Source organism: Neofelis nebulosa, chromosome 7 (genome assembly GCF_028018385.1).
Source record: "Neofelis nebulosa isolate mNeoNeb1 chromosome 7, mNeoNeb1.pri, whole genome shotgun sequence".
Classification (NCBI taxonomy): Eukaryota; Metazoa; Chordata; class Mammalia; order Carnivora; family Felidae; genus Neofelis; species Neofelis nebulosa.
In genome coordinates, this window is record NC_080788.1 from 533,294 (window position 1) to 561,077 (window position 27,784).

General features: G+C 47.4%; 2 protein-coding genes and 1 long non-coding RNA gene across 4 annotated transcripts; 1 reads left to right on the forward strand and 2 right to left on the reverse strand.

Annotated features, from left to right (window-relative positions):
* Window positions 1-212: 212 nt before the first annotated feature.
* PSMA4 (proteasome 20S subunit alpha 4) lies at window positions 213-7,646 on the reverse strand. The gene is made up of 9 exons (XM_058736282.1): window positions 7,514-7,646; window positions 6,157-6,182; window positions 5,872-5,914; window positions 5,319-5,481; window positions 3,728-3,805; window positions 3,137-3,225; window positions 2,563-2,693; window positions 1,714-1,837; window positions 213-602 (listed from the first exon to the last, which is right to left on the reverse strand). The coding sequence occupies exons 2-9, from the start codon at window positions 6,157-6,159 to the stop codon at window positions 448-450; spliced, it is 786 nt and encodes a 261-aa protein (XP_058592265.1). The 5' UTR covers window positions 6,160-6,182; window positions 7,514-7,646; the 3' UTR covers window positions 213-447.
* A 1,135-nt stretch (window positions 7,647-8,781) lies between these two features.
* Window positions 8,782-9,954, forward strand: LOC131515873 (uncharacterized). The gene is made up of 2 exons (XR_009263720.1): window positions 8,782-9,480; window positions 9,715-9,954. It is a non-coding gene; the product is annotated as an uncharacterized LOC131515873 (long non-coding RNA).
* Window positions 9,955-12,413: 2,459 nt separating this feature from the next.
* Window positions 12,414-27,730, reverse strand: HYKK (hydroxylysine kinase). 2 transcript variants are annotated; one of them, XM_058736285.1, is made up of 5 exons: window positions 27,597-27,730; window positions 23,744-24,094; window positions 22,564-22,703; window positions 17,068-17,251; window positions 12,414-13,112 (listed from the first exon to the last, which is right to left on the reverse strand). In XM_058736285.1, the coding sequence occupies exons 2-5, from the start codon at window positions 24,087-24,089 to the stop codon at window positions 12,652-12,654; spliced, it is 1,131 nt and encodes a 376-aa protein (XP_058592268.1). In that variant the 5' UTR covers window positions 24,090-24,094; window positions 27,597-27,730; the 3' UTR covers window positions 12,414-12,651. The 2 variants fall into 2 exon arrangements, with proteins under 2 accessions (XP_058592268.1, XP_058592267.1); XM_058736284.1 differs by having other exon boundaries at window positions 23,744-24,113.
* Between the last annotated feature and the right edge of the window lie 54 nt (window positions 27,731-27,784).

A 27,784-nucleotide genomic window follows, 5' to 3' on the forward strand; every position in this document is an offset into this window, starting at 1 on the left:
TTGCTCAAGTTGGGCTACAGGGTCTCCAAATAGCAGGGGGACAACTAAGGAAATCCTGAGTGCACAATCCCGCCTTTCTCTTTGCATGAAGTTTACACGCCGTCAGTTGTGACATCTCACTAGAAGGGACTGCAAAGGCCGCCAGAGTACATTTCACTCGTGATCCCCGGACCTTCAGGGATCACGGCTACGGAGAATATCTTCCTTCACCATTTCCATTCTTTCCAAGTTTTATTCCCCAAAACAAGGGTGGAGGGACTGGGGCGTCCGTGACGAGTGATCGTCAATACAAGATCTGAGTGGACAGAGACAGCAAGGACCCACGCGAGCTGGTGCCATCCTGGTCTCCCACCACACAAGCCGAAACAAGTCAGAGCTTTCGCAGGGTGAAAAGGACGGCACGGACACTGAAATGGCCCCAGGTTACAAAACCCGTGGTCCTTCCTTCTATTTTTCCTTTTCTTTCTGTTCTTTTTCTTTCTTCTCGCGCTCAGCTTTAGCTTCTTCTTCTTCATGGTTTTTGATCAACTGCTCCACCTCTTTCTGTTTGAGGACTCTGATGACCGTCTTCCCATTCTCTCTTGTTAGGGTGGCGATTTCCACTGGAAGTGAGCACACGCACTTGTGTTACAGGCGGGCACACTCGGCAAACAAACTCAACAGTCCCAGCTCTTCCCTGGAGCCGAGGCCCCCACTCTCCATGCCGTGTGCTGTGTACGATTCACGGGTACTCTGACAGCAATAAAATACCTCCCATCTTGTGAAGTTCCTATCAACCCTTTCACTTAAGTGTCCCCCTCTGGCCTATTAGCTGTGACGACCAGATGGAACCACAGCCTCCCTGTTGGAACCTCTGAAGGTGCAGAGAATCTCTAACCAGTGATTATACTCATTTTTCATGGACTTTTGAAACCTCTTTTTAAAACAAAGGCACGAAAAGCAGTTTCCATGAGCACAGATGAGAAAAGTAAACTGATACCAAGGAAGGAGTTTTGAGAGCAGACGAAATGGAATACGACCTCCTTGAAGTTGGTAGAACTAGACAAAAAGGGGGCAGCCTGCAAGGAAACTGCACTTTCTAAGGAACAAGAGGAGCTAAATTATCCTAAACAGAACCAATACATTAAGTCACCATAGTTTTTGCAGACCATTACTTAGAAATGTTGTCTTCTGCGGCTATATGATTTAAGCTACATAAAGTATTTAAAATTGCAAATATGGCATCACATGACAGATCAGGAGATTCAAAAGAGCAGAGATTACCACAGCTCCTGCAAGAGTCATCCCTTGGATAAAGCATAAGATACATTAAAAAAAAAAAAAAAAAAGCATAAGATACATATGGATAAATACCTAATTGCATGCATGTTCTTCATCATATGTACGCACACACAGGTATCGCTGTCAAGAAGCTGGTAAGACAATTATCAACTAAAAGTAGCACAACTCAGATCTCTAGCTATGAACACTGAGAACATTCAGGCTCAGGATGTACTGGGGGATTACGGCCCCACAACTTCCCAGTGGTCTTGACCTTGGTCGAGTCACTTAACCTCACTAAGCCCTAGTGTCCTCCCTTAGGACACAGGTATAAGGCCACCCAATTCGTAAGGTTGAGGTTTCAAAGAACTCTGACAAGGTGGCCTAACACAGGAGCCGCTCAACTGCTTCTCTCACACAAGCGAACCAATCAGAGGCGTGGACATCGATTACCTTTTTCAGCAGAGAGTTTACTCACATCCATGGTCTTATTTAGGACTTTGATAGCTAAAGCAAGTGCTGACTTCAAAGTCATTTCTCCTTCTTTGTAGTCTTGTTTTAACATTGACACAGCTGCCTATAAAACATAATGGAGAATCAACAAAGAATTTTCTTTAAATTCTCACATTTTTTAGGAATATGAATTAGTCAGAATAATAATGGCTGAATTATTACGGGCGTTATAAGCAACACACACAATTTCAATGGCAGGAGGGCAGACCCGGAACAGGTGAACAGGGCCGTTGGTGCTGTATGAATGGGATCTTTAGCCAGGACTCCCAGGACCTCCAAGGGACTTGTGATAGAATTCACAGGATCTGAGAACTAGGACGTGGAAAAAATTACACCTTATTTTCACGCCTTCTAACTGAAAATTAGCATTTCCAGGCACCTGGGTGGCTCAGCTGGTTAAGCGTCTGATTCTTGATTTCGGCTCAGGTCTTGGTCTCACAGTTTGAGATCGAGCCCCGCATCGGGCTGCTTGCTGACAGCACAGAGCCTGCTTGGGATTCTCTCTCCCTCCCTCCCTCCCTCCTTATCTGCGCCTCCCCCGTGCGTGCCCTCTCTCTCAGAACAATAAACTTAAGAAAAAAATTAGCATTTCCTTCCATTATAAACGCAGACAGTAAGTCCAAGTAGTAGCACTACCTGCGACTTCATTACCAATAGAAATTGAAGGTATTTGCACATCACATAAGGTTGTGGCAGCTATTTTCAAACAGATTATGTTCACTGCTACTACAAAATTGTGGTGGTTATTAGATCTTTTGCTAGATTTTACAGCAACACAAAAATACTCACAGCACTATTATTTCCAATGCATGTGGCTTTCCAACCTCCGTAATTCCCACTGGGGTCACTCTGGTAGAGCTGAAAACCGTAGTGCTTATCCCAGCCGATGTAAAGCAGGGACACGCCGAAGGGACGTTTTCCTTTAACAGCACAACAAACAACATCTAGATCAGCACTGCTGCTACCTGAGCCCAGCAAGTGGCACTGGCCCTGCTCTGGGAAGTTAAGCGTTCATAAACTGCTTTGTTTTCTGAACGCTGGTGATAAGCTCTGTCCAAACTTCCACTTTCGTTTCCGGGATTTGGACACAGCCAAGAAAGGGAATAAAGAACAGAGGAGCGATGCTGAATTTCATTATTACGTAAAAAGCAATTTGTTTCCAGATTTGAAAATGGCATCACGGCCTTTCAGTGGTCTATTAACAAAATATATAACAATCTACATAGTGGAAGCCAATTAGTTCACGAAGCAGGGATGTATGAAAAGTGTTTTCTTAGTTCAATTTCTTTTTACTACCTCAAAAAGGTCATTACTCATAAAATGGTTTAACTTTCTGGAACACGACTTCCAAAAAATTCAGTACCTCCAAACTGTGTATAAGCTTGTTTGATATCACAAAGTGCCGTGACCAACTGCTCACAAGGAATTGGCTCCTGATACTGTAACAAATACCTAGAATAAAGAAATTGGCATATTAACAACTTTCCCTAAAACACAGATACACTCTAACCAAAATACCCTCTGAAAAGAAATCTGTGGCACAAGGACACTAAGAGTCCACGTAATTTGAAGCAGGGAGGAGAGCATGGTAAGTAACATTTTACACCCTTGCTTTAAAAATTTTGTAATTTTTGGGGCGCCAGGGTGGCTCAGTCAGTCAAGCATCCGACTTCGGCTCAGGTCATGATCTCGCAGTTCACGGGTTTGAGTCCCACATCAGATTCTGCGCTGACAGAGCCTGGAACCTGCCTCAGATTCTGTGTCTCCCTCCCTCTCTGCCCCTCCCCGACTCGTGCTGTCTCTCTCTCTCAAAAATAAAGAAACATTAAAATTTTTTTTTTGTAATTTTCAGTTAATAGATTTTTTAACGTCTTCCACCTTTGCAAGTAAGAGTTCTCCTTGCAAACATCAAGACTAATTTACGTACCATCAATTACCCTATTTATGACCATACCTCTGTGCAATGAGCCTCAGTTCATTAGTCAGAACATTAGCATCAGAAGTTATGCCTGCCACACTGCAAGCCATGTCCCTTGAGGAAAAGAAAGACATTGATGTGTGAGCAGGGAAATGTCTGGGAGGGGTATTCACAAGTACTGAGAAGTGAAGTTCTGTTAGAAATTCACCATGCTGGCTCCACAGCCACTACACTTCCAACAAAAGCCACTTACATTTCATCTTTATAGACTTTCAACTGATGTCATTCAACATAAAAAATAAATACGCCCTTAAATTTTTCTACAGACGTAGTTACCATCACTGCTCCGTGAACAGGGCAAGAGTAACACTAAGAAGCTGAAGTAAATCTCAAGAAGACTCATCCACAAAGACAACAAAGGTTTGGCCAGACAGGAAGACAGGCTACTTCACGCCCTCGGGTAGCAGTGTGCTTTCCTCTAGGCCTGGCTTGATGGAGGTGAAGGAGAGGGGACCGGCGGGAAGGGTATTTTATAAGCCTGCCTAGGAGACCCAGGACTATGCTCACCCTGAGGGTGCACTTCCTTTCTCTGTCCCCATTCCCTGAGGTCTGCCCTGACTCTCCTATAGCCTCCACACCCTCGGTCATACCCGGCAAACCTGCAGACAGTGATTCCGCGGGGGGAGAACACTCCTTCGATGAGCGTATCAGAAAGGCCTTGCACCAGCGATCATCTGGCCCATCACCGAAGGGAAGGTCTGCTCTCTGCCAGCTGCAAAGCCCCGCACACCCAAGTGTACCGGAATCTCACTAATGTACAGGGCTTGGCTAAACTGTTCCCAGACCTCCAGGAGGGCTGCTGTTTGGTAACAGTCCATATAACTCAACAAAACTCCTGAGCAGTCACTCTGAACAACGCTTTGAGAGTCTGCTATAAGCCAGACACTCTGCTAGTTTACTTAGATTTATTTTATTCACTCAACGGCCATAACCACTCTAGTAGGCTGAGACCTAGAGAAGTTAAACATCAGTGTAGGGTCACACAGAGTTTAACGAAAATTTGGGGCGCATGGGTGGCTCAGTCAGTTAAATGCCCAACTTCGTCTCAGGACATGATATCACTGTTCATGGGTTCAAGCCCCATGTCAGGCTCTGTGTTGACAGCTCAGAGCCTGGAACCTGCTTCGGATTCTGTGCCTCCCTCTCCTCTCACTGCCCCTTCCCCACTCACGCTCTGTCTCTCTCTCTCTTTCTCTCAAAAAATAAACAAACGAAGGAGAAGAGAAGAGAAGAGAAGAGAAGAGAAGAGAAGAGAAGAGAAGAGAAGAGAAGAGAAGAATAAATTAACTAACTAACCCAAATTTGTGTGACTACCAAGCCTGTGCTCTTATCACTACACAATGTGGTTTCTCCACTAAGGGCTTGGCTCTGCATTTAAAAAGAATAACACATCGTCCTGGGCCTCAAGGAGGTTTTAAACAAGGTAAATTAAAAACAAAAATTCTCAGAGATAAAAACAACTGTTCAATTTTACTATGTCACATGGAATGCCTCCCAAAATATGTGCAATGTCACTTAAGTGAGAAAGGGAGACATTTTACATTCCCTTCCCGAAGATCTCACTTACTCATTTAGTTTGTAAATTTTTTCAGAGAAAAAAACTTCATCCAGAAGCTTGTGGATGTTGCGCCTCTCTGCAGCAAGCAAAACACCATCGTTGGCTAAAATCCCCAAGCAGGTGCCTGCATGTCCAATAGCCTCCATGGCATACTCAACTTGGTACAAGCGACCTACAAGACACAGGCAGTGAGTAGTGAAGCACCACTGGTCCCAGAGAATCAGCAACAACCCTGCAGGTTGCAAACGAGAGGCCCACTGTGACCCCTCTGTGAGGCACGAAGCCAACCTGGTGGCCATAATCAGTCCTAAGCACAAAAAGGACAAACAACTTAGCAAGGATTAAAAAGAAGTTTGTAGGGGCCCCTGGCTGGCTCCGTTGGAAAAGCATGCAACTCCTGATCTCAGGGTGGTGGGTTCGAGCCCCACGTGGGCTGTAGAAAGCACTTAAAAAAAAAAAAAAAAAAAAAAAAAAAAAGTCTGTAGATTTTTTTTCTCCTTTCAGGTCAAACTCTTTAAAGACATTTTTTATTTGAAATAGATTAAACAATTCCCATTTTTACCTTCCGGAGAAAATATAGTGGTCCGGGAGTCATATCTTCGAGACTGCAAAGGAAAAACATACAGTTGACTCCTGCCGCCGAAAGTAAGCCGATCCCTGCAAGCCCACAAACCATCTTATGAAACAGATGCTGGCAGGCAGGGCTCAGGGTATGGAAAGAAAGCGATAAGGAAGAAGACACCACTCCAGCTCTTTTTCCTTCCATTCCAATTTTCTCATGCACGTCTACGGGTGCAAGCACTAGGATTTATGAGGCAACAACTTGCTGGCATGTGTATCAACTCACCATGTTTTCTGAACTTTGTAAAATTCCTGTAAAAAGAAAATAAGATCATTATTAAAAATGAAGTTTACAATTTAAAGAGCATTTTGTAACTTAAAAAAAAAAAATCCGTTTTGTTCACTCCCTTCCATCATCTAACATTTTCAGTGTACCAGGCACTATGCTAGATGCATACCAAATTTTGGAATACCAGAAAGGGTGAGGCCAATCCCTTTCCTGAAGAGTTTACAGTCTGGTATTCAGGTGAGGGAGGCAGACACAGACAATTATAAGGCAATGAGGAAACAGGTGCTAAGAGCACAGTAGGAAGCAGGATGGGGAGAAAAAAATCAAGAAAGTATACTTTGAGGAACAAATACAAAAAAAAATGAACCCAAGTTAGAGAGACATGGGAGAGGCAGAAATAAGGCTAAGAACCATTAGGCCTAAGAGAAAAAGTAGGAGAAGGGAGAAGGGAAGAGCAGTCCAGGCAGAGGAGAAAGCCTGCTCTAAGGGCACCGAGGCAGGACAGCTCCATGGGCAAGAGACAAACTGCTCAAGTTAAAAGAATCTGAAGAAGCTAGAGAGCTAAGTATACAGATGCAGAGCCTTGAATGCCAAGGTTAAGAGGCTGACGCTTTCTCCAGAGTGATTCAGAGCCCCAACTTAGAGCAGGTGGGGGTGGTAATCTTAGATTCCCCATTACTATTCCTGCAAAAGTCAAAATTGGGGCTCGGCGCGAGTTAATGGAAATGCCAAACTTGAGATTGCAAAGTCCATTTTCCCAAATCCCGGAGCATCGGGAATCGAGACTGGCAAAATATGCTGGGATCAAGTCCTGAAGGGTCCACGGGCCCAAGTAAAAACTGTGAATTTTATCTCCCAAGCAATGGGGCTCAAGTGAAAGACTGTGGGCTTAAGAGGCACAGGAGCTGACTGGCATTTAGAAATATCACGGCGGCTGAAGAGAGACTGAAGAAAAGGTAACCAGTTACGAGGCTGTTACAACAGGCAGGTGAAAGGTAAGGACGGCCCTGAACACAGCCTCCAGGCGCGACAACTTTCGAGTACTGACCCTCCCAAGCGACACCTCCATCCCGCCTGCGCGACTACGACCCCAGCCCGGACCCCGGCCCCGACGTGCGCGTGAGATCCAAGTATGGACCCCAGCAGGACCCCTGCCCGGACGCGCGCCCCCCCGCAGCCGAGCCCCACGGCGGCCGGCCGGTCGCCGAGGAGGCGGGTGCAGAGTCATGGCACCAGGGCGCCTCGGTGCCGGCTGCAGGCCGAGAGCGCTCCGCCGCGTCGCTCGTGGTCCCTGCCCGCAGGGAGAGCGGCCAGGCTTCCGCGGACAAAGGCTCACCCAGGGGCAAAGGCTCACCAGAGGGACACGCGGAAGAGTGGAGACCTACAAGGACACTCTCCTCGCAGGACACAACCCGCCGCCGCCGCCACCACTACCAACTCCGAGTGGCCGCTGCCAATATGGCGCTCGCGCGTGCGCAGAGCGCCCCGAGACCCGGAAGTCCCGGGAGCGGGGCGGGCGCTGGCGGCAGGGGCGGGAGCGGGGTCCAGGCTGCTAGGCGCGCGGCCGGGCGGGGCGCCGCGGCCCCGACAGGAGGAAGCGTGGTCGTCGCGAATTCCCCTCTCGGAGCCCGGCGCCCTGTTTGCCGTGTGACCGTGGGTTCCAGTTCCGCGAGATCCGCCGCAGGCCTGGGACGTGCGCTGAACGGCGCCGGGAGCCCCGGGGAGCGCCCCTCCCGGGCGGCCGCGCACCCTCGGGACGGAGAGGTCGCGGGGCGGGGTGGGGGGCTCTGCTCGGGGCGTGGGGGGCCCGGGGCGGACTCGCCCGTCCTGCCGGCTTCCTCGGTCTCTGTGACTCTGTGCTGGTTCCCTAACTAACAGCGTGTTGGGAAAATAACTGGCTGTTTTGCTTTTAAGGTCACAGTAGCAATCGTGCGGACCTGTTAATTGCTTAACTATTCCTGCCCTGTTCTCAAATGGTGCCACGTTCGTAAGACTTGACGCTGCGTCCCACCTCCCGGTCTTCCTTCCTGAATCTGTCGTCTTACTGCTGGCACAGGTATTTCTGGACACAGAGCAAGTTCTGATAGGATTCACACCTTTGGGGGGAACTTTACCTTGGTCTCCTCAACCTTCTTCCTCGTCGAAAAGGATCCGCTGGACCACCCTAGTTAAGGCAATACCTACATCAACATGCATTTGTCTTTACTGACGCTGTCCTGTCCGTGTGTTCGTTACCCGTCTCTCCTCCCTGCCCTTTTCCCCATCCAGCTTCACTTCAGCCCCTCTGTAAACCACTGCTTCACGCTTTAAGTTTCTTTGTGTTACCGGGTTGACCAGACCTGGGTTCACATGTAGTCATGTGCTCTTAGTCTCCTCCAGGAAGAGGCCCAGAGGACAGCGATTTTGTCCTCTTCCTGTTGGGTGAAAAGTTATTACTGGGGGGATCTTCACTTTTATTTATTTATTTTTTTTAACATTTATTTTTGAGACAGGAAGAGACAGAGCATGAACAGGGGAGGGTCAGAGAGAGGGAGACACAGAATCTGAAACAGGCTCCAGGCTCTGAGCTGTCAGCACAGAGCCCGACGCGGGGCTCGAACTCACAAACCATGAGATCATGACCTGAGCCGAAGACGGCCGCTTAGCCGACTGAGCCACCCAGGCGCCCCTGGGGGGATCTGCACTTTGAAGAGGAGGCTGCCTGGGAATGAGTTGTATTTTGAGGCCTTTCCTGTCATTTCTGCTTCCTGGGCACACGAGGACAGGAGCCAAAATGACAAAAGGCCCCACCCAGACCGGTGGTGCTCTGAGGGCATCCTCAGGTGATGTTAACTAACTCAGAACCACCGAGGATTCCTGCCACTTTAGTTCATTCTGTAGAATTAAGCCAGTGTTAGCTCAGAGTTTTAAGTGAGAGGCAGAATCTCAGGTCAACAGAAGACAGATCGGTTGAGATAAAAAGGCAGAAGAAAGGATGAGCCTGACAAGTTTGGGATGGACCAGTTCAGTCTGGCCAGAATAAATAGGACCAAAAAGGAAGTGAAGGCAGAAAGGCATCTGAGGTCAATTTATAAGAGGCCTTCAATGCCAGAATTTTTTTCGTCAGTAAGAGGATCAAAGTGATGTTTTAGGATGGTGAGGCCCCACAATCTCCCAGCCCACGTGTTCCTCTTACAGCGTGGTGTGAATGCTTCCCATTCAGAGGTCCTGTGTCTCCTTGCCTTGAATCTGGGTAGGCCTGTGACTTACAGTGGTTGGTCATAAAAGATGATATATTTCTGCCTTGTCCTCTTGGGATGGTCATTCTTAGAATGCAGAGAGGTAGGGGCGCCTGGGTGGCTCAGTCGGTTAAGTGGCCGACTTCGGCTCAGGTCATGATCTCGTGGTCCGTGAGTTCGAGCCCCGCGTCGGGCTCTGTGCTGACAGCTCAGAGCCTGGAGCCTGTTTCAGATTCTGTGTCTCCCTCTCTCTGCCCCTCCTCCTCTCACGCTCTGTCTCTCTCAAAAATAAGTAAACATTAAAAAAAAATTCTTAAAAAAAAAAGAATGCAGAGAGGTATTCCGCCACAAGCCGAGACGAGGTCCCAGGATTACCTGCCAGGTATGTGAGTGAAGATTGCTCCAGAAAGTTTTAGTCCCCCGTGAATTTCCCTCAACCATCAAATCTCCCTTAGTGCTCAAGTCTTCCCGACTGAGGGCCAAGCATTCGTAGAGCAGAGACAAGCCATCCCAGTGCCTGTCTGAATTTATACCTGCAGAATCCATGAGATAATAAAATGATTGAGATTTAAGCCTACGATTAGGGTAAGTTCTTGGTTAAATTGTCACACGGTAGTATATGTAGCTAGAGTTGTTATCTGCCTCTAGGACGGTGGCTGTAGGTTGGAGAGATTAAGGATAGGAATATCGGAACGTAGGGTTCTCTTGCAGTACAAGAGGGTTTAAGCGCCTGGACAGAAAAAGACACTGGCAAGAGCAGAGTCTCTCTTGTGCATGTGGTGCTGATCCCCAAATCTAGGAATGGGTTTTCTCCTCATGGGTTGAAAGGACCAGAGACTGGCACTTGTAGAAATGCACTCACTCCAGCCGTTTATTAAGGGTGTGCTCTGAGGGTGAAATTCAAGATTCAGTTCATTTTTTCTGGTCCCTAATTTCCTGAATGTCAAGCTTGATTAACAAACAAACAAAAAATGGCAGTGCCAGTCTGATTCAGTCAGTTTGATCTCAGGGTCTTAAGCTCGAGCCTCACTTTGGGAGTACAGATTACTTTAAAAAATAAATAAAACAAAATCTTTAAGAAAAATACAATGCCTTAAATTGGGAAGTGTGAGTGCTTTCACGTAAGTGATCTCATTTGATCCCAACACAGTCGTGTTCACGCGCATGCGCTTGCGTGGGGGGTAGGAGGAGAGGGTTGGGACCCTGGCCCTCGATGTCTCTGAGCAAATCCCTCATCTGAAAATGGGGATTAGAGGCGCCTGGATGGCTTAGTCGGTTTAGCACTGACTTTTGCTCAGGTCATGATCTCACAATTCGTGAGTTCCAGCCCCGTGCTGGGCTCTGTTCCGACAGCTCCGAGCCTGGAGCCTGCTTCGGATTCTGTGTCTCCCTCTCTCTCTGCACCTCCCCTGCTTACACTCTGTGTGTGTGTGTGTGTCTCTCTCAAATATAAACTTAAAAAAAATTTTTTTAATGGGGATTAATCATAGCACTACTTCTCTCATGGGTTTGTTATGGAGATAAAATGAGATAATGCATGTAAAATAATATGACATAGTAAGAAACACAGGTTTAGTCTTTGTCCAGGTTCTGGCACAAAGCTTCTAGAACCCTTGTAATCTCCGGAATGGTAGGGGATAAACCCCTATCAACTACACACTAATAGGGCGACTGCAGAGGCAGGGAAGCAACAGCTATTCGTATAGACTGAAAGGGACAGCTATTGAACGGGGGTTTTTGCATGGCAAGGGTTGTAGACTTGAGTCGTCTTAGAGAACGGATGGTTAGACCCACAAGAATAAGTAAACAGACACTTAATAAATCACACTGAAGGAGATGTGCAGAGAAATCAGTGAAGGAAACAGTGGTATTAACATCAAGTATACAGTGAACCACTGTTCACCAACATCACATTTTCTCTTTTTTTTTTTTTAATGTTTTTTTAATTTTTTAATTTTAATTTTGAGAGTGAGACAGAGCATGAGTCAGGGAGGGGCAGAGAGAAAGAGGGAGACACAGAATCCAAAGCGGGCGCCAGGCGTCAGCACAGAGCCCGACACGGGGCTCGAACCCTCATGACCTGAGCCAAAGTCGGACGCTCAACTGACTGAGCCCTCCAGGCGCCCCACCAACATCACATTTTCATATGTAAAGAGCCACAAATGAGACAGGTTTGGGGGACATCTTAGAGACTTTCTTAGTATCAGTCGAAAACTGACCGTTGTGTTTGTGCCTCGGGAGTCATGGCCCTGCCTGCGTGTCCTCTCACCTCCTTGCAGGTCCAGTATCTTCCAGCATCGATCTCTATAGAGTTCCAGCTTCAAGTGTCCTCTCAAATGCAGACTTTTTCTCAGGAACACCATCTGTGTTTCCTCCTAAGGCATCTTAGTCTCTGCCTTATCTCCTCCAACCTTTCTTTTAGCATACATGAATTTTGCAAATCTTTTTTGAAACCATGGGAAAGCACTGTATCGGGTGCAAAAGAAAAAAAGACGGGAGACAAAAAATTGTTTCACAGTCTCTGCCCTCAAATAGCTCTTGGGCCACATGACTACGCAGCCATCATCTGTGATACCGAGTGATGTGCCATGGAAAAGACAGTACAGGGTTCTAGAGACACAGAGCAATAGGAGAAGTCTTCGCAGAATTGGTGATATGACAGTGAGGCCTCTGTGCTACACTCGGTAATTTAAAGTGCGTGAACATGTCTACGTTTGTGTTACTTTCTTTTTTTTTTCTTTTTTCTTTTTTTTTTTTTTAACGTTTATTTATTTTTGAGACAGAGAGAGACAGAGCATGAACGGGGGAGGGTCAGAGAGAGAGGGAGACACAGAATCCGAAACAGGCTCCAGGCTCTGAGCTGTCAGCACAGAGCCTGACGCGGGGCTCGAACTCACGGACCGTGAGATCATGACCTGAGCCGAAGTCGGACGCTCAACCGACCAAGCCACCCAGGCGCCCCCGTTTGTGTTACTTTCAAAGTGTAAAACAGTCATTGATCTTGGGGCTGGAATACATACACCTTGAGAGATTGACTGAGTCAAAACATCACTCTGTGTTTTATACATGAGGCAAGTGAGACCCACAGAAAGACACGCTTGCTCAGGGGGCACTTTCTTAGATTTAAAAAGCGGTCGTGAGAGTGCTCGGAGGGTTCATGTGCACCGATCAGTTCTATCAATTCATTTTTCGCTGTGCAGAGAAATCCTTCACAGAATTAGATTTGGTCCTTCTGGGTTCTTCACCATCGAAGCTAATGTGAAATTTCGCCTAGTCACATGGCGATCCCAGGGTCGTAGGACCTGGCAGTTTGAAACCAGATTTCTTCTACAGCTTCCTGGCCCATGTCGAACATCTGCTGCAGGTGCTTCCATCCAGTTTTGGCAGTGATCATGAGATATTCTTTGTTCTCCGGGTGTAGCTGGCAAGAGTGTGCAGCCATGACGAGCGACTGACAAAAGCGACCGCACACGAGGAGGAACAAGGCGCCCCTCTCCACAGGTGTCAGTGGGATGACGCTCTCAAATCCGGCAAGGACATGGCCTCCCACGTGTAGGGGACTCTTGCTCTCAATCATCATGTACATGATGGTGATGGCCACCTCAAACACATAGTAGCCGTAGCTCATGTCACCGAAGTCTAAAATCCCAGACACGTGATACGTGGCACCTTCAGGGGCTGACTTGACGGCCTCCACTAAAATGTTATGGTCATTAAGGTCTCCGTGATTGACACCTGAAAGGAGAAACATTAAGCCACGTGAAAACAGGTATTTAACCCCCAGTTCATTCTTCCCACTTCTCCTTTCTCGGAGCTGAATCCTATTTTCCCTGAAATAAAATAATTTCCTCTGAAAAGGAAAAAAGCAGCTAAATTCGGTGGTTGAACTTGCCTTTGCTTCTGATCAGTACAAGGCCAGACGATGGAGGTTATAGTCACTGCGAACACCTGGTTCTGACTGTTAGCATAAAGGGACAGGCAGAACCACCCCAAACCAGAAATGTTTAAAAACAATATATGTATGTTTGTATTATTATAAGAGGAGTCTAGGGGTGCCTGGATGGCTCAGTCAGTAGAGCATGCAACTCTTGATCTTGGGGTTGTGAGTTGAAGCCCCACATTGGGTGGAGAGATTAAACAATATTGGAGAAGAAGAAGGTGGGGGGGGGAAGCGAGGAGGAGGAGGAGAAGCCGCCACCAAGAGTCCTAGAATGAACTAGATGTGTCTATTTTAACTTAGGATTTCCAAAAAAATTTCTCATGACGGGGCACCTGGATGGCTCAGTTGGTTAAGCATCTGACTCTTGATTTTGGCTCAGGTCACGATCTCACAGTTCATGTTCCTTCCAGGAATGTGCTGAGTTGCACTTCCCTGCTCCTCAAGATGTCGGTGTATGGCCATGTGACTTTTTGGTCATTGACATATGAACAGAAGTGATGTCACTTTAGGGCAGAGATTTAAGGGCCAGTGTACAGTGCCCTACATTCTTGTTCCCCATACTATAGCAATAGTCCAATTGGTGACAATCCCATCCATCTAAATCCCAAAGTGAGAATAGTAGAACAGAACTGTAGCCAACCCATGATAGGAATGCAGCCTGAGTTAGAACTAAACCTTTGTTTTTGTAGTCCACATGATTTGGGGGCTATTTGTTACTGCAGCATAGCCTTGCATAGCTGATACACAGTGTGGTATGGGAGGAGACCCAGGCAAATAGAACAGGGGAATAAAATGGAGCCCCAAAATATTTAGTTTATAGCAGAGGTGTACTGCAAAACAAAGAGAGGAAAGATGGCTTTTTTTTTGAGAGAAAGAGAGAGAAAGGGTACAAGTGAGTGAGGGGCAGAGAGAAAAAGAGAGAGAAGCGGGACTCACCTGAGGCAGGGCTCGTGTTTACCCAAAATGGGGCTCATGATCACCCCATGCAGGGCTCAAGCTCATGAACCATGACATCATGACCTGAGCAGAAGTCAGACACTTAACCAATTGAGCCACCCAGGTGCCCCCAGAAAGATGGATTTTTTTTAAAAAAACATTTATTTATTTTTGAGACAGAGCATGAACAGGGGAGGGGCAGAGAGAGAGAGAGAGAGAGACACAATCTGAAACAGGCTCCAGGCTCTGAGCTGTCCGCACAGAGCCCGACACGGGGCTCGAACTCACGGACCGTGAGATCATGACCTGAGCCGAAGTCAGACACTTAACCGACCAAGCCACGCAGGCGCCCCAAAGATGGCTTTTTAATAAATGTTGGTGGAAAAAAATATCAGCCATGGGAAAAATTCACACCATATGTAAATTCCCGATGATTTACAGACCTATTATGAAATGCAAAAGCTATGACATTTTAGTAAGATCATATAGGAGAATATCTTCATGACCACAGGGTAGAGAAAATTTTCTACACAAGACACACAACACTAAACATAGAGTAAAAGATTGATGTATTTGAAACCAATAAATTAAGGATTGTTCATCAAAATATATCATAAAGAAAGTGAAAAGGCAACAGAATGGGACAAAATATTTGTAACACATATAACCACTGAAGGATTTGTATCCAGAAATCAATGAGAAAAAAATCCCAGTAGAAAAACTGGCAAAAGACTTGCATAGACACTTCACAAAAGGGTTTACCCAAACGGCCAATAAATAGGGAAATGTATAGTAAAACCCCAACAGGAAATCATCACAGGGGTGCCTGGGTGGCTTAGTTCGTAGAGCCTGCGACTCTTGATCTTGGGTCGTGAGTTCAAGCCCCACACTGGGCGTGGAACCTACCTAAAAAAAAAAAAAAAATCATTACATTCATATCAGATGGGCAAAAAGTAAAACATCTGATGATACCAAGGGTGTAGAGCCATGAAAATTTTCATCCTCTGCCGGCAGTAGCATAAAGTCGACATACAACCACTTTGGAAAACAGTTTGACATTATCTCGTAAAGCTGCATATAGACATGTCCTATGACCCAGCAGTCCTACCCCAGGACCCATGACGTCACACGCTCAGTAATCCAGATGAGAAATGAGGGTAGCTTGGAACAAGTGGTAGTAGTTAAGGTGGGGTAAAGTAGGTAAAAATGGGGCACATTTGAAGTTAGAGCTGGTAGAATTTGATTGGATGTGAGGCGTGAGAGAAAGAACAAAGTCAAGGCTGCCAAGTCCTAGGGTTGTGGTCAGACCAACTAGTGAGTGGTGGGTACATTTAAATGAGACAAGTATGAGTTGTGGGGACAGATTTGAGGGCAAATCAACTCTGTTTTCTTGCTACCACCTTGCATTGCATGTTTGACTTTTTTTTTAAGTAGGCTGCACGCCCAGCATGGAGCCCATCATGGGGCTTGAACTCATGACCCTGAGATCAAGACCTGTGCTGAGATCAAGAGTCAGATGTTTAACTGACTGAGACACACAGGCGCCCCACCCCCTTGCATTATGTTTACATAAAGTAAATGCTGTGGATTGAAATGTGACTGCCCCGCCGCTCCAACAATTCACATGTTGAAGCCCTACCCCCCAGTGTGGTGGTATTTGGAGATGGGGTCTTCAGGAGGTTGACAGGGGTGAGATGAGGTCATGAGGGTGGGGCCCTCATGATGGGATTTATGCCCTGATAAGAAGAGACACCACAGAGCATGCTTGACACAGAGAAAAGGTGGCTGTGAGCCAGGAAAGAAACTGCCCATGACGGCACCTCAGATTTCCAGCCTCCAGGACGGTGAGGAAAAAATTTCTGTTATCTACGCCCCCTGGTACTTTGTTAACGCAGCCCAAGCAGAGGCCACAAGGGACACATACTGCCTAGGTTAGGCTTGCTAGAAATGCCCCTTACTTTCTTGTCCTTTGACTAAGGCTTCACGCTCAGTCAAGAGGCTGGTTACACCCTAGAGAAACTGTTCTCCGTGTCTATGAGGAGATATGGACTAGCGTGCTCACCAGAGCCCCGTGATGTAGCAGGAAAAAAAAAAAAGGGAACCCACACAAAATTCTATTAACGAAAGAACAAACCAGGCTAAAAAAATTACAGTATGTTCGGGGAGCCTGGTGGCTCAGTTGGTTTGGCGTCTCGATTTTGGTTCAGGCCGTGATCTCACGGTTCATGAGATGGAGCCCCGCGTCAGGCTCTGAGCTGACAGTGTCGAGCCTCTCTCCTCTCGCTCGGCCCCTCCCCTGCTCACACTCACCCTCCCTCAAAAATAACTAAGTAAAAATTACAGTACATTGAAATAAATGGTGGTATGTACATACTCTGGAATACTATTCAGCAGTTAACAACGGTGAACTAAATGAACTGGAACTACAGGTGTCAAGTGGATCAATCCAGAGACAACACTGAATAAGAAACGCAGGTTGCAGGGGCACCTGGGTGGCTCGTCGGTTAAGCATCAGACTTCGGCTCAGGTCCTGATCTCGCAGTTCGTGGGTTTGAGCCCCGCGTCGGGCTCTGTGCTGACAACTCAGAGCCTAAAGCCTGCTTCAGATTCTGTGTCTCCCTCTCTCTCTGCCCCTCCCCCTCCCCTGCTCATGCTCTGTCTCCCTCTCTCTCTGCCCCTCCCCTGCTCATACTGTCTCCCTCTCTCTCAAAAATGAATAAACATTAAAAAAAATAATTAAAAAAATAAACTTTAAAGATAAATAATATAAATAGCAAAAAAAAAAAATACTTATTTGATCAGAGGAATACTCACATTCTCGAAAATCACCTAACTTGGTCAGGACCTCGCCCTTGAACAGCTGAATGACCTGTGTGACGATCTCTCGGTTTCGGCTCTGGCCCAAGGCATACAGGTACTTCTCCAGAAGAGGAACGTTTTTCAGATTCCAAATGAAGTTTTCTCGACGAAGGCAACTTAACTTTGGGTGATGGAATTTCTAAATCAAAGGCAAGAAACTCTTTAGAGTCTGGACAGTCGGAGCGACCGCTACCTCGAGCTCCACAACCCACCCCCTGCCCAGTGCTGGTCCCAGCAGCACACGGGAGGGGTGCCACACTCACCAACTCGCCCCATTTAATCCCCCCACAAAACAATGACTGCATATTTGCACAGGACCTTGTAGCTCTGAGGGCACGTGCCCATCTCGCTTCGCGCCCATGATGGTGTGTCAGGGATTAGCCACAGCCTACGGCAGGGCCAGAGGTGGTTACAGAGAACCCTATTCTCCCCACATGACCTGCTGGCCCCTCATCACCTCTCTGACTTCACCTTCTGCTGCTTTTGCTGACTGTCCTCCAACCACCCTGGCCTCCCTGCGGTTGGAGAACACGCCAAGCACGGCTCCACCTCGCGGCCTCTGCGTGTGCTGTTCCCTCCTCGTGGGATACTCTTGCCCAGACCTCCGTTGGTCCAGGGTCTTCATTGCTACCAGCTCCTTACTCAAAAACCACCTTCTGTGGAAGGCACCCTGACCACTCCATCTAAAATGTCAGCCCTCTCTCCGATGCTTCAGATCCCTCTTCTCTGCTTGTTTTTTCTTCTTCTTCTTCTTCTTCTTCTTCTTCTTCTTCTTCTTCTTCTTCTTCTTTTTTTTTAAATTTTAACGTTTATTTATTTTTGAGACAGAGAGAGACAGAGCATGAACAGGGGAGGGGCAGAGAGAGAGGGAGACACAGAATCCGAAACGGGCTCCAGGCTCTGAGCTGTCCGCACAGAGCCCGACGCGGGGCTCGAACTCACGGACCGTGAGATCATGACCTGAGCCGAAGTCGGACGCTCAACCGACCGAGCCACCCGGGCGCCCCTTGGTTTTTCTTCTTAAGGTGTGGCACATATTGCTAACATCCACCATACTCCACCCTCGCGCCTGCCTGTCCTCCCTAGAACGTAAGCTCCACAGAGAGGAGTTTTGTGCTTGGTCCCCATGCCTGGAACGGTGCCTGGTGCACAAAAGACACTGCTCAAGCAGTATTTGCCGAATAAATGAGCATTCTTACAATAGAAAATTCTAGAACTGCCAGGGCCTTTAGATTTTGACCACTCTATCTGAGGTTTGAAATGGCTTTGACCATCGTTGCACAAAAGGGGAAACTGAGGTTTGGAGCAGGATAATGAGTTACTAGTGGGGGGCTGAGGGAGGGCTGACCTGTCCCAGAGTGGGGGGATCACCGGTGGAATAGTGTTTCTCCTGTGAGAAATACACTTTACATGACAACCCAGGATACTGCCAACACATAGAGAGGGGAAAAAAAGTCCATAAACAATACATAGACTACTATGTGTGAGATATTCTGGTGTTTCTCCATTCTATTCTATTTCTCTAAAAATGTCCCTCTAAATTCATTCTAACATCCACTCTTGAGCCCTGGGGTTCCAAATCCTTCCCCTGATGTCCCCGCTTTCGCCACCACGTCCTTGAAGTAGCCTCGGTTTCAATACCTCGCACAGGAGGTACTTTTTACCCTTGAGCGGTTCTGCCCTCTTCCTTCTGCTGAGCTAAACTGTCTCAGCAATAGTGTCCCTGCCGTGGGGTCTCGCTGGGCCGTCTGGAACACGGTCAGTGCTTCTCCCACATGACTGTCTTCCATGTACTCCCGGACAGGGCTCCTCCCCCTCAGAGCCTTCTCTTCTGCAGAGTCAACCTTTCTGGCTCCTTCCGTGAGTCCTCACATGACAGGGTTTTGAATTCCTGACCACTGGTGTGTTAAGTGCCACTGCAGATCACGCGCTGCATGGTCAGCACTGAATCGCTGCAGAAGCTGTGCCTTCTGGGGGGTAGAACTGGAACTAAGAATGGAGATGATAAGAAAGAGAAACAAATGTTCCTTTTATGCCTTTCAGTACTGCCGGAAATTTCAACCATGCATATTTCTTACTTTCATTTTTTTAAGTTTATTTATTTTGAGAGAGAGAGAGAGAGAGAGAGAGAGAGAGAGAAGCGCAAGCATGGGAAGGGCAGAGGGAAAGAGGAGAGAGAGAGAATCCCAAGCAGGCTCTGTGCTGTCAGCTTAGAACCTGACGTGGGGCTCGAATCCACGAGCCATGAGACCATGACCTGAGCCGAAACCAAGAGTTGGACGCCCAACTGACTGAGCCCCTCAGGCGGCCCTCTAACTTCCATTTTTAAAGAAAGTAAAATATAACACTCTTGCTGGGCTTCCAATGGAGCAACGGTCCACTCGGGAAGGCTCTGAGTCGGCTCCTGAAACGGTGGCACTGTTAGCCATGCAGCCCACAGGAGACCCTCTCGGCTCCGGCAGGAGAAGTGGGAGACCACCCGGAATCCAGGCCAGGAGTCAGTCACACACGGCTGGGTTTCAACAGGCTCTGCCACTTAATATCTCGGATCTGCTTCCTTGACGGTGAACTCAGAGAGAGTATCAACACCAGCCTCCCAATCGTCTCCGATAAACTAAGACGCGAAACAAATCAAGACCTCACACGTAGCGGGTGCTCAGCAAAGGTTTGTTGAACATGAATGTTGCAGCCAATGCGCCCGACTTCTCTGGGCTTTCTCTCCTGGCTCCTCGGTGCACCACGCCGAGCTCCTGAGGGTTTCATCACTACTGCATTAAATGTAAACATCCCGACTGAAGGGCACAGATGGTTAGACTGGATAAAATAGCAAGACCCACGTACACACTGCTTGCAAGAAGGACTTGTAATATAGAGGCTGTGGGCATAAAGCAGCCAAGAATTTTTTCCACTCAGTCTCAGGAGATTGTAAATATCAAGTCTCTGGGACAGAGGGCATAAAAATCCCCTAAGTCTTATTGTTGGGGTGTTCCCAGCCCCGTCCCATCTCTTAGCTCCTGCTAAGTCTCCACCTTACTCTTCTCGCTAAAGCACCAGCCGGATGGAAAGAAACTGTGGGCAGAAGCAAGGAGTGACTCGGGCAGGCTGACCACAGTAGCCACAAGAGGGGCACAATGTGAGCTCAGTGGAGGCTGCTCTGCTTCGTCTACGGCAAGAAGCCTTTGCCGGCACAGATCTCAGCACCCACCAGCCCCCATCTCTGATAGTTCTCCTAGTTCTCCCCCTCTTCATCCCTCCTGTCCTCTGCTCCGGGCTACAAAGGCCACCTCGTGACTGATGTCAGGGGAGAATGCTGCCTAGTTGTGCGCGGGGCTGTGACCCAGCAGACACAGGTGCAAACCCACGTCTCGCTCAGCCCCTCCCTCTCCCACAGGCTTCACATTAAATCAATCACCAACTTGGCTCTGTCTCCAAAATATATCTTGAACCTTTCCTTCAAGCTTGAGGAGACCTTCAAGCTCTCAATCCGCGTTTATCTGATTATTCATTAGCTTCCTAGATGCACTGCCTGCCTCCATTCTGGCCTTCTGCCAATCCATCCACCACACTGATCCACAGAGTGCTATAAACTAGAATTCTTTGCCTGTTTAAAAACCCTCCAAAGTCCCTAAGCTCCTCAGTATCGTATATGCTGATGTATCTTATAATCTGACCACGGGATGTTTCCAACTTTATCTTCTGTCTCCCTCAGGCTTAACCCCTGTATTCCAAGCATAACGAATTACCAGAAGTTCTGGAACATGATCATTGTACCGGCATGGCTGTTCGCATGCTCTTTCCTCTAGCTAGAAAGCCCTCCCTCCTTCTTCTCTGACTGATGGGTTCCTAACTTTAAAGAACCAGCTCATAAATTGCTTCTTTTTTTTTTAATCCAGTCCTCCTTGAATACCTGCTATGTGTTTCACACTGTTAGACAGCAAGGGAAAAAGATGACTAAGGCATAAAACAGAGGCACCCTGGTGGTTCAGTCGGTTGAGTGTCCGACTTCGGCTCAGGTCATGATCCCGTGGTTCTGGGTTCGAGCCCCACGTCGGGCTCTGGGCTGACAGCTCAGAGCCTGGAGCCTGCTTTGGATTCTGTGTCTCCCTGTCTCTCTGCCCACCCCCTACCTCAAAAATAAATAAACATTAAAAAAAATTAAAAAAAAAAACAATTAAAGCATAAACCATCTCTTAAGAAGCTCACTGCTTCTGGGGCGTCTGCGTGGCTCAGTCGGTTGAGTGTCTGACTGATTTCAGCTCAGGTCATGATCCCAGCGTCATAGGATAGAGCCCTGCGTTGGGCTGCATACTAAGCATGGACCCTGCTTGGGATTCTCTCTCTCTTCTTCTCTCTCTCTCTCTGCCCCACCCCCTGCTCACCTGTGCTCTCTCTCTCTCTCTAACAATAATAATAAAAAGAGAAGCTCACTGCTTCCCATGAACCATATGTAACAGGAAGTGCAAATATGCAATAATTACGATACCATATGTGGTAGACTGTTGTTCTGATGTCCCCTATGAATCATGCTTCCTTTATTCACACCCTATGTAGCTTCTCCCAGTTGACTTTGGGATTAGACACGTCACTTGCTTTGGCCAATGGGGCACTAGCTAGCGTGATTCAAACTGTCTCAATAACTCAATAACAGGCTCAATAACTGTCTGTGAACTGGGATTTGTCCCCTCGGAGCACTCTCTCGGAAACCAGCAGCCATGTTGTAAAGACGCTCAGCCATCCTGAAGGATGAGACACCATGTGACAAGCAGAGGCCCCATGGAGGACTGAGCTCCCAGCTGGGTACAGCTGCATGAGTGACCCCAATCAATACCACGTAGAGCAGGAGATCCACTCAGTCAACCCATGGAAACATGACAAATAAGTCATTATTCTTTCAAGCCAGTAAGTTTGGGGATGACTTGTTACACAGCACTAGCTGACTGGAACATAGCCAATAAGTACAGTGATAGAAGGATGTCCAAGTTCAGAAGTAGCAAGAGAAGGAAGTGGTCAATTATGCACAGCACGGGAAGAGAAAAGGTCAGGGGAGATTTCACAGACCTGGGCAGAAAGGAGCCTTACTGTCATAAAATTCATGCATCTAAGACCCTATTTCCTTCATCACAAACCTTAGGAGGCACCACACATAAAAAGGGAGTCTGACACTGGGTCTATCTTTTAAGTAAAATAAATCAAAACTAGGGGCGCCTGGGTGGCTCAGTTGGTTAAGCATCTGACTTTGGCTCAGGTCATGATCTCACAGTTCATGAGTTTGAGTCCTGTGTCAGGCCCTGTGCTAACAGCTCAGAGCCTGGACCCTGCTTCAGATTCTGTGTCTCCCTCTCTCTCTCTCTGCCCCTCCCTCACTTGTGCTCTCTATCTTAAAAAAAAAAAAAAAAAAAATCAAAACTAAACAAAAAATTCTTATAAATAAGATAAAACCCCAAATCTTACCTCCAGTGTCTTATCCAATTTGCCAGCTAGCCTTCCAATTTCATACAGTAGCTGGGGGCTGATGGGAATCTCAGCTATAGGCCTTCCTGGGAGGTAAGTCAGCAGCCTCACCAAGTAGCTTGCGATTTCGGAGCCACTATCTAGAGGGATGGAAGGTTATATCCTGTCAACTATTCTCCAGAAAATGGACTTTCTGGCTTTGTAATTATTATCATAGAGAATAACAGAAATCACAGAAGAAGAGAAATGCATGAGCTAACCTAAAACCAGCCAGCAGGATTTTATGAAGCAGGACTGAGCAGATCGGTGCAAACAGAACAAACAAACCTCACAGCCCCGGAACCAGGCACTTACACACCAGCAGTGCTCCAGCCCCAGCTTTGCCGGCCTTAGCACTAAACATAAATTGCCTGGTCTGGCAAATGGACCTAAAACATGTTTTCATAAGTTTATAATTGAGGAAAGTGTGATATAGAGAAATGACAGTTTCAGAGGCTTCTTCAGGGGCAAACGGGGGGGAAAGCCTGTGTGTCGGGGCTTGGATGGGGCCTCACTTGTTTGGAGCCATGCAGATTATGACAGAATGGGTGATCGTATAAGAGGGAAATAATGGTCAAGATTTAACCTTTAACAAATTCCAGGGCTGAGCTGATTTCAGGCTGCTGCTTAGAGAACTCTACAGGTTCAGCTTAGAATTTTGGCAAAATTAGAGGGAAATGGGCCAGAGTCTCACAGACGAGGACTCCAGTCGTAGGAATATCAAGCAGTGGGTCCCAGGTTACATAAACAGAAATGACAGAGCTGGGATCTAAAATCCCTGATTTCTAGTCCTGTGTTCTTTCTTCCACACCACAGCACCAAGATACACAGCTGGTCTGATGAATAAAAATCTTTCATTATTTTTCTGTTAAAAAAAATTTCCCCTAACTCCACGTGTCCTTAGTGCCTCATCCATCAAGTCCTTCCTAAGGGGAGGCGTTACACCAGATCCCAGCTCTAACCACTCCGGAATCAGAGCTCCTGATCTGCACTTGGGTGATGCTGTGGCCTCCCCCAGCCACTGAACAAATAACCACATCCACACTGGGAGCTATAAACCTGTTCTTGATATTCCCACCTGTAGCCAAAATGCAGTAATGTACATGCACAGGCGATGACGAGTGACGTGGTAATTTTTTACCTATGGACACAAGAGAGGTTAGGTTGTCTCCTTTAGTGCGACACACAGAGGCTGTTGGGAACCCAGCGGCTCTCAGAAACATGATGATGTGACTCTGAACTTCAATCAGCTCTGGAGTTTTGCTCGACTCAGTGTTGCTTATTTTGAGGACATACTCAGTCGGGCCATCTGTAGTGTCTTTGGTTCTTGAAACGCATACGTGAAAGTTTTGGTCATCGTAGCTAGGAAGTGGCTGGATCTTGGAAACTTTTAACCCAAATACCGATTCCACTAATGCAGAGGCTTGGGTTTCACTGAAAGCGGGCTTGGTGAGAGCCTGTGACTGAAGATCATCTCCACGTGACATTATGTCTAGAGAAAACAAAAAAAACTAGAAAGAGACATATAATGAATATATTTAATGAAGTGATGTTTCTTAAGACAGACCAATAATGTTGCTCAATATTGATTCTATAGTTCTTATTATTTAAAAAATTTTATTTTGATGTTTATTTATTTTTGAGAGAGAGAGAGAAACAGAGTGTGAGCAGGGGAGGGGCAGAGAGATAGGAAGACACAGAATCCGAAGCAGGCTCCAGGCTCCGAGCTGTCAGCACAGAGCCCGACGCGGGGCTTGAACCCACAAACCGTGAGATCATGACCTGAGCCAAAGTCGGATGCTTAACCGACTGAGTCACCCAGGTGCTTCAATATAGTTCTTATTATTAATTTTCACTCATAAAGTTAAAAAATCACATCAGCAAATGAGATAAAGAAGTGGGTGTTTTGGCAGGTGAATAAATTTCCTTGCACCACAAATTACTTTTAAACTCACCTTGCAAACAGAAGGTATGTTTCCAGGGACAGAATACAGATGAGGAAAGCGCCTGGTATCACCTCATCCAATTCCTGCTCTGCTCCCCCACTTTATTTATGGGGAGATTTGGGTCCTGGGAGGTGAGAGGCCTCACCCAAAGTGACATACGATGTAACAGTAAGGACTCGGCTCTTGACACTCCTAAGCCAGGGTTTTGTCCCTTTGACTATGTTACCATCAGTTTGGGGCTAAAATATAAACTGAAACACGGTGGTCTTACTCTCCTAGCCCCACTTTGAATTCTAAGGCTCACCCTCCAGCTTACCACGCATGCTCCCGGTACGCAAGTGTGGGCTGGCGCGCAGAGCATCATGGGAGGCACAGGTGGCGATGTGAAAGCGCGCCTAGCGGGCTCTGTAACCCCAGAAAAGTTAACTCTGGCTTACAAATATCTGAACAATAAAAAACTTAAGAGCTATTCAAAAGAGCAGGTTATAAGGCAGTAAGTAATAAACGGAGGGTGCCAAAGAAACCCTGGGTTAAGTACAAACCTGACGTGTCTGAATTAACACTGAATGACTCCATTTACCTTAACTCATAAAGAATACATTTTCTACGGCTAAGAGGAATAAGGGCTTGAAATAAAAATGTTACGTGGGCCACCCGGCTGGCTCTGTCAGTGGCGCGTGTGACTCTTGATCTCGGGGTTATAGGTTTGAGCCCCACATTGAGGGGGGAGGTGAGTAGAGATCACTTAAAAATAAAATCTAGAGTGGGGGCGCCTGGGTGGCTCAGTCTGTTAAGCGTCAGACTTCGGCTCAGGTCACGATCTCACGGTCTGTTGGGTTCCAGCCCCGCTTCGGGCTCTGTGCTGACAGTTCAGACCCAGGTGCCTGCTTTGGATTCTGTGTTTCCCTCTCTCTGCCCCTCCCCTGCTTGCACTCTGTCTCTCTCAAAAATAAATAAACATTAAAAAAATATTTTTTACTTAAAAAATAAAATAAAATCTTGGGGCACCTGGGTGGCTGTCGGTTGACTGTCCAATCCTGATTCTGGCTCAGGTCATGATCTTACGTTTCATGAGTTTGAGCCCCACATCAAGCACTGTGCTGACAGTTTGGACCTGGTTGGGATTCTCCCTCCTTCCCTCTCTCTCTGCCCCTCCCCAACTCTCAATGTCTCTGTCTCTCTCAAAATAAATAAATAAAACTTAAAAAAAAAAAAAATCCTGGGATGCCTAGGTGGCTCAGTCGGTTAAGTAGCCGGCTTTGGCTCAGGTCATGATATAGTTTGTGGGTTCGAGCCCCACATCGTGCTCTGTGCTGACAGCTCAGAGCCTGGAGCCTGCTTCAGATTCTGTGTCTCCCTCTCTCTCTGCCCTTCTCCCGTTCATGCTCTGTCTCTCTCTCTCTCTCTCTCTCTCTCTCTCTCTCAAAAATCAATAAACATTTTTAAAAAATAAAAAAAAAATCCTTTAAATTCTAAAAAAAATTATGGGCAGTTACGTAAAATGAAGTTACAACTGAGTCTCTAAAATGGTGTATGAAATTAATATATGATAGAGATTCGGAGGAGAGAGAACTGATACAGCCTGAGGAAGATATTCTTGACAATAGGGATCTGAACTGAGCTACTGAGTATGACTTGGGCAGACAGGATGGGGGAGAGTGTTTTCTTCTCCTTGGTGACACGGCCCTCTGCTCACACGCCCGGCATCCCCAAAGCATCTAGTGACACAGATACAGCGATGTGGGGCTTCTGAACACACTTCAAGGGCCAAGTAGTTAGGGTCCTTGTATCCTCATTCCCCTCTTTTTATAAAATAGTTTTATTTCAATCCTCCCTTCGTACTAAGTTGTAAATAATTAATAACATATTGGGGTAGGTTGCATTTTAGGGCACGATTCTGACTTGTTCAAGGGATGTAGTGTCACATAAAAAGAATCTCATGAACAGTTAGCTCTTATTGATAGAAATAAGAAGCTGTTGCTTCTGGCAGGGAGGTGGCAGGAGAAAACTTTCTGGAGGAAAATGTCTATATTTTTACTGTGCTTTGGTTACATGGGTGTATACATTTGTCAAAACTTAGCTTAAAACTTAAGTGAGCGTAAGATCTGTGAATCTCACCAAATGTAAATTTACATTAAAAAAAAAAAAAAAAGCCTGTGTGAGAAACTGGCTAGGAAGAGGGTTGAAGGGGCGTCTTAGAGCTTTCTCAGAGTCCCCAAATCACCGTACGCCTGTTAGTGTGCAATCACTTCAGATCTATGAAACCCAAAGCCCAGCCCACCGCAGTGAGGACAGCGAGGTAAGATTCAGGGAGGCACACACAGGATGTGACCCCTTCCTGCCTCAGCCCAACACTGTTGCCTGATGACTCCAGCGATAACAGGAATATTCGTCTAACATGCCATTCCCCTCCGCGTCCCCGCCTTCCTCGACCCTCTTTCCCGCACTGATTTCTCCCACCTCCAAGCCTGCCCCAGCTGCTCAGTTTCCACCACCTGTTACAGTTCCTACGGTCTTGCTAATCACTTCTCATGTTTACTTTCTGACCAGAATATTTGCTTTCAGATTTTGTTCACTAAAGATGTTGTAAAAACTCCTGAATGGGGTTTCGAAACTTAATCTTTGCACCTGAAACCTCTGGGAACCAATATATCCTACCACACTGCATTTGAGCCTTAAAACTACATGAGATTTTGAAATTCCGGACGAAACAGGGGAGTTATTCTGCATTTTCCCTCCTCTCCAGACGTTACCCCAGCGCGCCCTGCACACACCCCCTCCGATTCCTTCTGCGCTGTCCTCGCGCCAGGCCCCGTGCAGGTCTGCACCCCAGCTCCCAGCCCAGCCCCACAGCGCGCCGCCAGGGATTCCGGTGGTCTTCCCGCTGCGGCAGGGGACTGGTGGGGGGGCGCCGAGGACGCGGAGGGGACGAGGAGGAAGGGGCTGCAGCCCCGGACCCCGCCCCTCCGCCAGGGGGCCCCCGGAGCCCCCAGTGCACCCCCAGGCCGGTGCCTCGGCCCAGACCCCTGCTCTCCCCGGTCGGCTCACCCGCAGCGACCCCGGGTCCCGAGAGGACACAGCTGACCCGCACCCAGCAGTCCGGAGGCGGCCCCGGCCAGCGCGAGCCTGCAAGCCCCAACTTCTGATTGGCGCCTCGCCATCCCCCTCCGCCAGTCACTACACAGTGCTGGGGGGCGGGTCCGCCACGCCCCGGCCCGCGAGATCCGGCTTCTGAT